The sequence below is a fragment of the Caloenas nicobarica genome, chromosome Z (assembly GCF_036013445.1).
Source record: "Caloenas nicobarica isolate bCalNic1 chromosome Z, bCalNic1.hap1, whole genome shotgun sequence".
Taxonomy (NCBI): domain Eukaryota; kingdom Metazoa; phylum Chordata; class Aves; order Columbiformes; family Columbidae; genus Caloenas; species Caloenas nicobarica.
This window is the reverse complement of record NC_088284.1, coordinates 81674719-81685245: the sequence shown is the minus strand read 5'-3', so window position 1 is coordinate 81685245 and position 10527 is coordinate 81674719. Positions and strand designations below refer to the sequence as shown.

At 45.1% G+C, this 10527-nt stretch overlaps 1 protein-coding gene across 1 annotated transcript; it reads left to right on the top strand.

Moving 5' to 3' along the window:
* Positions 1-993: 993 nt before the first annotated feature.
* On the top strand, positions 994-9374 carry MBLAC2 (metallo-beta-lactamase domain containing 2). Its single transcript, XM_065656456.1, has 2 exons — positions 994-1482; positions 5817-9374. Exons 1-2 carry the CDS (start codon positions 1038-1040, stop codon positions 6200-6202), a joined length of 831 nt encoding a protein of 276 aa, XP_065512528.1. The 5' UTR covers positions 994-1037; the 3' UTR covers positions 6203-9374.
* The last annotated feature ends 1153 nt before the right edge of the window (positions 9375-10527 follow it).

The window sequence follows — 10527 nt, the reverse complement described above, 5'->3', positions numbered from 1 at the left end:
CTGGTCCTGGCGCTTGTTCCTTGGGAGCAGAGCCCGACCCCCCTGGCTCCAAGCTCCTTTCAGGCAGTTCAGAGATCAGAAGGTCTCCCCTCAGCTCCTGTTCTCCAGGCTGAACCCCCCAGGTCCCTCAGCCGCTCCCATCACACTTGTGCTCCAGCCCCTTCACCAGCACTCAGATTTTGTGTTTATTTTTTTCTTTTCACCTAATGCCCCTGAAGGTAAAAGGGTGACAGCATTTGTCACGACAGCCACCGTCCCCCGCCGTGGTCAAACACTCCCCTGGGCTCCTCCCGCGCCCTCTCCCCGCTGTCGGCGCCGCCACCCCCGCCCCGAGCTGCCGCCACCCCCGAGGGTCCCCCCGCTCCGCTCCCCGCTCTTTACTCCCCCCTCCGTAGACAGATCCCGGCGGCCTCCCCGGGCACCGCCCGGCCCTGTCGCGACAGAGAAGGGCGCTTCATTCCCACCCCTCACCCGCCCTCTCACGCAGCGGCTGAGCCCGCCCGGTCCCCTCAAGGTTCCCTCACCCGGCCCTCAGGGCTCCTTTCAGGGGTGCCTCCCTCAGAGCGCTCTTACCCGCGCCTCAAGGCGCCCACCAGGGACCCCACCCCTCAGGAGTCCCTTACCCGCCCCTCAGGGCTCCTTCACCCGCCCTTCAGGATGCCCTCGGGTATCCTGAGGTTATAAGTCCTGACCTAGAGGTTCCCTATTCCCTCCAGGGGTCCCTCACCCAGCCCTCAGGGCTCCCCTCGAAGCTCCCTCACCCGCCCCGCAGAGATCTCCCCTTCTGGGCTCCCTCACCCAGCCCTCAGGGCTCCCCTCAAAGCTCCCTCGCCTGCCCCTCTGAGATCCCCCCCTTCAGGGCTCCCTCACCCGCCCCTCAAGGTTCCTTTCAGGGCTCCCTCACCGCCCCTCGGGGCTCCCCCGCACGCCGGCCCGCCCGCGGCTGCCGCAGTGGGCCGGGCCCGTGTCCGCCCCGCCCGGCGCGGCGCCGTGAAGGAGGGGGGCGGCTCGTCGTCTCCGGAGCGGCGGGCCCGGCCATGTCTGCGCTAGAGTGGTTCGCTCACAAGCCCCTGGGCGACGGCATTTTCTGGATCCAAGAGCGTTTCTACGAATCGAGCAACCGGGCCAACATCTGGCTGGTGCGGGGCTCGCAGCGCGACGTGGTGATCGACGCGGGGCTGGGGCTGCGCAGCCTCCCCGACTACCTGCGGGCCGCCGGGCTGCTGGCGCCGGCCGCCGGGGCCGGGCCGCGGCCGCTCATGGCCGTCGCCACCCACGTCCACTTCGACCACTCGGGCGGGCTGCAGCACTTCGAGGAGGTGGCGGTGCACGGCGCCGAGGCGGCGGCGCTGCTGCGCGGCGATAACTACGAGGCCGTCACTTGGCTCTCGGACCGGGAGGTGTCGCGACAGCCGCGACCCGGCTGGCGGGCGCGACAGTTCCGCGTCCCGCCCGTGCGGCCCACCCGGCTGCTGCAGGAGGGTAAGGGCGGCGCGGCCTGTTTCCCGCACTGTGTGAATGCCTGGGCTGAAGCGATTTAAAAAAAAAAATAATAATAATGTTTAATTGTTTTGAGTTCTGGGTCGCGGAGTAGCGCCTTGCTTCTGTTTTCGTATGGCTTTACAGGGCTCCTTTTAACGGTGTTTTTTCACTTTGTAGCAGAAGTTAAAAGGTGGCTGGCTGACAGGCAGGTGACACCTCTTGCAGGGGACTCAGTCTCTTCTTGGCTGTGTTAGATGTATGAGGACAGGCTGAGAGAGTTGGGGTGTTCAGGCTGTAGAAGAGAAGGCTCCGGGGAGACCTTGTTGCAGCCTTTCCGTACTTAAAAGGGGCCAATAATAAAGTTGGGGACAGACTTTTTAGCAGGGCCTGTTGTGATTGTGTTGTCCCAAAAATCAGGTTTCTTTTACCCCATGTGCAAAAAGCGGAATAGCAGGCAGAGTGGAGATATTTATTTCATGTCTGTGCAGAGGTGGGTGCTAGGTGGTAACTCCACAAAGCTGCCACACTGGCTATCACACAGTTAACATTTATACATGCTGGGCAAGAGTTATCAGCACTTTTCATGGGGCTCCTTTTAACGGTGTTTTTTCACTTCTACAACCCACTTTTCAGAATCTACAAGCCATCGACATGGTGGCTCGATTCTTAAAAAGTTTGACAATATGTTTAGCCTTTAAGGATTTATATTGTGTAGAAAAACTTGCTATATGTTCACAAGTAAAGTGAGACTTCCTTTAAGAACACAACAGGAAGACAAATGAGAAACTCGGAGGTTTAGTGACCGATAAATCCTGCAAGAGAAACCGTAAAGACGGGTAGGAGAGGAACATCCTGCCCCAAAAAGGATTATCAAGCAGGATGATTGCCAAAAAGTATTAAATCAGCAGTAACTAGGGGAAGGGTAAAGATGGTAGGGGGTCACACAGTGAGACAAAAAAGATACATAATGAGTTAAATTCTGGTTTCTGCCAGTTCTGAAAGTATTGTCAGGGACTGAGAGACGTGTAAAAATGCCGTGTGCTTGCTTGATCTGTTTTCCTGTTGATGCAGGATTTTTTTTTTCCTTAAAATCGCTGAGCGGTAATTTGAGTGACTGACTAATTGAGCACCCCAGGTTTAGCCTTGGGCTTCTAACAGTGTCACCGTGTCAATCAGTTCTGGCATCTGGTGACCCATATTATTTATAAACTATCAGGGCATAGTGATGTAAAGAACAAAGCAATTTATTGAAATACGTACTGCAAAGAACATGGATATTGTTTTACAGAATGTGCATAAATGTAACTTTTACAGAAGTGTCTTGTTACAGGTAAAAAAAATCCACTTAGTCTCTCATAGGCAACAATGCCTGGGTTATTTTGGCAACAAATAACCTAACTGTACAATAGGGTGTAGCAGAAGTTAAAGGGTGGCTGTCTGACAGGCAGGTGACACCTTTTGCAGGGAACTTGGTCTCTTCTTGGCTGTATTAGATGTATGAGGACAGGCTGAGAGAGTTGGAGTGCTCAGGCTGTAGAAGAGAAGGCTCCGGGGAGACCTCATTGCAGCCTTTCCATACTTAAAAAGGGCTGATAGGAAAGCTGGGGACAGACTTTTTAGCAGGGCCCATTGTGATAGTGTTGTCCCAAAAATCAGGTTTCTTTTACCCCGTGTGCAAAAAGTGGAATAGCAGGCAGAGTGGAGATATTTATTTCATGTCTGTGCAGAGGTGGGTGCTAGGTGGTTAACTCCACAAAGCTGCCACACTGGCTATCACACAGTTAACATTTATACATGCTGGGCAAGAGTTATCAGCACTTTTCACGGTTACGCTTGGTCAGCCTCATTCCTGTTGGTTCTGCTAATGCCCATCTCCAAGGTGCAGCGTGTTTTAAATTTACGGCGCGTGCTCAGGGGCTTTATTGCTGAAGGTGTGGGTTTGGACATTACAATGAGATTATAACGAGTGAAGTTCACCTGAGGGACGCAAGTTGAGCAAATCTGGTGCTATAGAAATACCACCAGCTCATGACGGAGGGAGGTTTCCTTGAGCTTCTACCTCAAGGTCTGTTTCCTTCTCTCTTTGTTCCAGATGGCTCTGCTGTCTCTTGTCTGATTGAACTTGCTCAAAGCCCTGTGTTGCGAAATATTTATCTTTTTAACTTTTCATCAATAGGACAAGGGGTGATAGTTTTAGATTAATGGAGGGGAGATTCGGGCTGGACATGAGGCAGAAATTGTTGCCCCTGAGGGTGGTGAGAGCCTGTTCCAGGTTGGCCAGAGAGGTGGTAGATGAACCATCCCTGGAGACATCCCAGGCTAGGCTGGACGGGGCTCTGAGCAACCTGAGCTGGTGAAGATGTCCCTGCTCATGGCAGGGGTGGCACTGGGGGATCTGGGAAGGTCCCTTCCAACCCAGACTATTCTATGGTCCCACATAGGTGCTTGGAAAAGCAGAACCAAACTGACTGAAGACTTCAGAGGATATCTAATGTGGCATTTAACTATAGTCAATCAACAGAAGTTTAAGTTGTTTTTCTTTAAAAAGGAGGAATTATTTAAAAAACAGTCTTGTACAAGAACAAGCACACTCATAGTCAAAGTAATCATATTTTCTAAGATAACGTTTATTGAGACATACTGCATGGAAGTGGCGTCTCATCTCTGTGTTTGGGTCATTGCTGTGGGGTGAGGATACCCAGTAATGCTGAAAATACAGAATGGGGCAGGGGCAATATTCTGTTAACAGTCCAAAGCTGCAGCTTTTACTTATACGTTGTCTGCTTAGTTTCTTTAGGTTTTGCATTACCTTAATCTTACCAGGTCTTTCAAGCTTCTCATTTTGGCCCTTCTAGCTAAAATTGTATTTACTTGTGTTGTGCCTTACCATTTAGTGTTTTCCTAGTCACTTGTGTCTTGCAAGACTCACAGTTCCCTTCAGCTGTCTCTTCAGCTTCAGAATTTTAATAATTTTTCTTAAATTCTGTACATTTCTTCTTTAATTTTTATTATGCCATATTCTGTTTCTTTGTGTTCTTTTCAGTGCCAGAGCAGTTTGACACCCACTGGAACACTTTCCTCTGTTAACTTCACTATCTCCACTGTAGTTTCATTCACCAATGCACAATCTGCACAATCTTTTCAATAGTCAGGTCTATTTCTTTCTCCTGCCAAGGCTTCACAACACTTCCCTGAAAGAGAATTTGGCTAAAAATTCTCTTTGCTAATTTTGAAACTAGCTGCTTCTCCAAATGTAGGGATCCATTCCCCTGTTAGGTACAACCCGGTCAGATGTTAGGTTTGTTGTGACTTCCAGATGCTGTTTTGGCACTTCCAGTAATCATTTTCAGGTGAATACCAAAGGTCCTGTCACAAAAGGTCTGCCTTCCAAGAGCTAAGTAGCTTTAGGCTCCCTGACTCTTGACTAAACTCGTGGCATGCCTGTCTCTGGCCCAAGATCTGTAACTTTCAGCTTTCTAATACAGTAGAGGTTTGGTTAACTTTTTTCTTGTTCTCCTTGGAACTTGAAGCACAAGTACCATTTTACAATGGTGCTGGGTGCTGGGTCTTTTAGAACTGTTTCATATAGTGGTTAAGCAACTACTGAGAAGGTTGCTTATACATTGGTCATCTTTCCCTACAAAGCCCTGAAGTTTGCATATTTACCACCTGTAAATAAATGGTTTATAATTAAGCTGGCATTACAATTTAAAATCAACAGCAGACTTACTTGGCCTGTTCTCCATCCCTAGACAAACTTTCTGCAGGAAATACCAGGTCAGTGGCCAGAACAGTGAAAAGGCAATCAAATTTAAGCTGGCAAAAATTACCAGAAGTGAAGAAAGTTCTGGTTTTATATTTCTGATTAAATGAGATGAAGAAAGTGTGTGGAGGCCAGTCTTGGTTATCCTCCATGTTCTGTCATTTTGCCTTTCAAAACTAACAGCAGCAGAATTCTACGTGAATTGAGGGTAAAATTACAATAAATTGTGAAACACTCTATTGGTAAACTTCCAAAGGAGACCCAACTTAGATGTGTTCTGTTTTTTTCCTGTTTTATTTTCCCTGCCACATTTCTTTTCGCATTGTTTAGTTTATTAGGGTGGGAATAGATCCAATTACTACAGCCCAAGCCTGTGTTAACTATCATTGGAAAATACCCTAATGTCAAGCATATCTTTCAGATGCATTCACCAAGAAAATAAACATCACACTCCCATTGTCATGGATATATAGCATGTATAAACTCTCAGTGCATGGGTAGGTCATACTCTTTGTGGTGTTTAACATACATGATAAACGCCTATGTTTTCCTGTAACACATTTGTTTGCAGGGGATGTGATCAGCCTTGGAGACCGACAGCTTACCGTCATGCACATGCCTGGTCACTCCAGAGGCAGCATTTGCTTGCACGACAAAGACCGGAAGATTTTGTTCAGCGGAGATGTGGTGTACGACGGATCCATGATTGACTGGCTTCCCTACAGCAGAATAAGCGACTACGTTGCAAGCTGCCGACGCCTCATGGAGTTGGTGGACAGAGGCCTCGTGGAGAAGGTACTGCCTGGGCACTTCAACATATTTGGGGCAGAAAGGCTGTATTGGTTAGCTTCCAACTACATTTCGCAAGCTGGAGTTTGTCACAAGGTTTCTACTTGTGCCATGAAATCCATTGCAAGCATAGTGCTTCACATTACAAATTCTAGAGGCGCTTCTTAGTGACCGCATTTTGGGTGATCTCTTCCCTGCTGAAAACCCAAATGGCTTGTGAAAGTGTTGATGCAAGCAAAAGCAGTATGTGTTTGTAAAGAGCGGGCAAATTGATGCACATGAGCTGCAGAAATTTTCACCTATTTTTGCCTACTTTATTCCTATTTTTGTAAAAAATACATAAGCTAGCAGCGTTAGCCGAAGCTACCATTTTTCTTTCTTGTTTTTCATGGCATGTTTGCACATGTGTTGTGATTGAAATATATTGGTTTATTTTTGTTATGATTCTGAGAGATGCATATATGCCCAAACAAGAGTTTTTACATTCGTGCCTGAAACCTTGTTAATGTAGCACTAGGTTTGTGACTCTTCACTCGACTCCTGCTCACGTTTTGGCCTAAGACAGCTCGTGCTAAGCCTGGGTGTGTGCTGGGAGCAGCACCATTAGGTCAAAGCAAGAATAGCATCTACGCAGGATTCGATGGGAAGAAAGAGGTGAGGGACATTCTGCAGCCATTGTCACCCGCCGCTTGGTGCATGCTGCACCCATCATCACCTGCATCTTTGCAAGGTAGCTGTGTGACAGTTTCTTTATAATCTACTAACATAGGGAAATGCTATAGACAAAACTTCCAAGCTGCAAGATAACATGTACATCAGCTTACCAAAAAGGTTTTGATTTGCATCAAACCGCAGACTGAGTGTTGAGGCTTTTTGCCTGGGGACACCAGGATCCTGATGGGAACAAGAGTGAGCACTCTCACCGTCGGCTAGGGAAGTGTTCTTCTTATGGGCATGAGAGTTAGGAATTAAGAGAATGTGTGAACTAATTAAAGTGTTGCAGTACTCTGTACCAAGCGGATTGAGCCCTTGCTTGATGTGTTTGGTGTTTTTTCTGAGCTCATAAAATAAATTTTATTTACAGAGCACATTCTCTAAATTTGAGAGAGCCAGGCTGTGCAAACTTAAAGGTTTTACTTGTGTTTAAGACTATTTTTATGTGACTGGATGGTAAATTGGTTGTTAGTGGTCTGTGCTAGTGGAAGGATGGACGTTTTAACATTACCTTGCCCTGCTGCAGCCGCTGGATTAAGCAGCCGGTACACGTGTTCCCGCAAAGTGAATGTAACTTGAACTGCTTACTGTTTGCTTATGAAGTGTTTGGTGCGTATGGTTTTTATGAAAAGTGCATTGCATTTGGCTCTGTTCCAAAAAAAGAAAGTTGAATGCATTGAGAAATGCTAAACGATGTTGTAAGTTGCTTATGAAAATTGAATGTGTGATATTTAAAAGCTGTTGAAATGGCTAAAGTTTGTGTCATTATTCTAACAGTATATATATATAACTTTTTAAAAGGACACTGTCTGATGTTATTTTTGTATATAGACATATATACTTTCCTAAAAAGAGTGCCAATGAGAGTTTAACTGTATTTGTTTGACTTTCACTTTATGGGGAAACTTTTTCTCCCCCCGTCTTATACACAACAGAAAGGGAGTCCAAAATACGGGCTCTTTCTAAGGAATAGGGTAGTGGAAATCGGTAGCCTTCTTAACAGGTGTAAATTCTGGAGAAAAAAACAGTTGCAAAATAGAAAGCATCTCTGTCTACAGATTACAGAAGAGAATATCTTATGTAATGCTTTTCTCCTTTCACAACTCACTGCACTCCTGCCTTTACTATCTTGAGTATATTCCTCACCAGGATTTGTACTGATAGGTTGTGACGTGCCTAGTTCTTGTTTGCGCTGACATCTCCAAGCTGGAGCAAAATTTTAAGTGGGCAGGAGCGGTGTAGCAGTGCAGCACTTGAAAGACCTATTATCACTCGGATCGTAGTCTCTCTTTTGGAGGAATCCAAATATGTCTGTATTACATCAGGAGTGTTTGATCAGTCGGTAGACCTGTCATAAACAAACCTAGGAGCTTTTTGTCTTGGCCTCAGTTGGCCAGAGGAAGAAATACAGAAGTTTAGCCTGGAAATCAAAAAAAGCCCTCCAGTGAACAAACTCCACAGTGTGATTTTCCTTTTCAGCCTGCTGACACATGCTGCTACTTTTTTTTTTTTTTATTTACGTAGCAGTCCAGACACTGTTCTCAGTAGCCAGGGGTTCACAATGGGCAATCACACATCTGAGGTGGCAAGCAGGTAAAGTCAGAATGGCTCAAGAAATAGATAGCGTTGAATCTTACACCAGTTGTCCCGGTGAAGACATGGTTACCTAACAGTAATTGATTGAATTCCTTCAAATTAGCCACCTGTGGTATCATACCAGTAGTAATCTTGCTCTACACTTTTGCGAAGGCTGTGGGAGCGCTGATGATAACCACATGCAGTAGCGTGGACAGAGAGACCTCTTCTGTCACAAACCCTGCCGATACGTAGGCCAGTTGCTAAAATTTTGCAAATGTTCATTAGGAGAGTGAGATCACGTTTTGAATTAGCATTTTGTGTTATACCACTATCAGTTTATTTGATCCAGTATTATAAGCCCTTTAGCCAGATTGTACTGGATTGTGAAAACAGAGCTCCAACAGAGAAGACTCACAGGCCAGTTCATAAGGAAAGATATCCTCCGTCACTTGTGTTTAAATCTATGCTCAGTATCAGCTACAAGATCCATAAATACCCAAATCTCTGTCAAAATGCCCTATTACGCCATGCTTAAGTCTGTTAAGTGTATGTAGATAACAAAAAAACTCAGGCAATTGCTGTTTTGGTTTTTTTCCTTCACCAAAACCTAGGGAATAGCTTCCTAGTTCAGAAGTAAGCTTCACATGAACATGGCCCAAAACAGGGCTTGTTAGTAAACTGCTGCTACAATCCAGTTGAAAGTAGTTTTTGAGGGTCTCTAAATTATTTTTGTATTATAAGAAATTCACTACTAAGTAAGTATAAAGAACTGTCTTTATTTTTGTTAAGAATTACCATGTTTTAGTCATAAGAGTTTGGCAGTGTCCCTTTAACGCTACTTGGGTTAAATATTTAATTGTAAGTTTAAATATTGCAACATCTTGGGCATTTAGTACTGTGTTGATTTATCTGTAAAATCTAAATGTGTGTTAATGCAATTTTCAGTAGACTGGGGAAATGACAAAAAAGTCAGATGGGAAGTTTTGCTCTGTGACCTGTCAAGACTTTTGTGATGTTAAATAACAGTTTACACAAAAAATAATTTTATCATACATAATAATAAAAAAAATATAATGCTATGCAGTCCAGTCATATTTTTTAAGATACTTTTTCATTCATTAAGCACCTTTTCATTCTAAATGGAGTGTAAAATCTTTAGAGGTGGCTAGCAGTGCTTTTTATGCTTCTGAGCAAGAGGCTGTATTAGAAAAATTTACATATCATAGACTGATGCTGCAAAGCCTGTGCAAAACCATGAGTGAGTACTTTTTAAAAAAAAAAAAAAAAACAACACCACCACCACAAAACTGTATTAGGTTTTCAATGGAAATTCACACACAGAAAACATGGATGCAAAGAAAGTTATATATTTGGGAGTCAGTTTCAGTTCACAGTGAGGTAGATTATTATTTCCACACAAAACAGGAGCTAATGACAGCTGAAAGAAAATGGTCACAGAGCTTCTGTTCAACACACAAGCTTGAAATACTTGCTGTCTCGATTCTGGTAAAAGATAAGACTCCTTATTAACTGATAACTGTGGAATTTTCATGGAAATTAGTCACCACAGCACAGGACAAAAAGATTTTGGTGCCCCAGTTACAAGAACTTCACCTCCTGTCCTCCTTCAGTGTTTGAAGCAGAAGCACTTGGAACTCAAGGTGTCAGCAGAATCTGTCACGGTCACTACTTCTTTCTCAATAAATGGGTTTGCCGACAGGTGTTAAAGGAAGTTTGTTACATGCACTGTGAAAAACATATTTGACATCAGATTTGATACAGTAAATTGTCCTAGTAAGAAGAAAGAATTATTTTGCAGTGGCGTTTAGCAGATAAGGGCACAGGTTTTGTTTGCAGATGAGAAATTGAATGCTTGATTGCACTTCTTTGCAGACGAGTAATAAAGAGGGCTGATAAAGACTATCTTGAGGTCACCTAGCACCATCGTTATGCAGAGAAGCAGAATGTTTGCTTAAAGCTAGAGTTTCCCATGTCTGCCTGCCCCCACTTCTTCCTGTTTTCTGCCACTTTTTCACTTTCTGGTCCCCCAGCTGCTTCATGTGTCTGGCCTATTACAAACTTTTTCCTTTTGTCCCACGTCATCTGCTACTGCTTCCTCCCACATATCCATACTTCTGTCTGCACCTCCTCATGAGTTCCCCCACCTTTTTCACCTCTTCCTCACCTCCAGAAATCTTTTC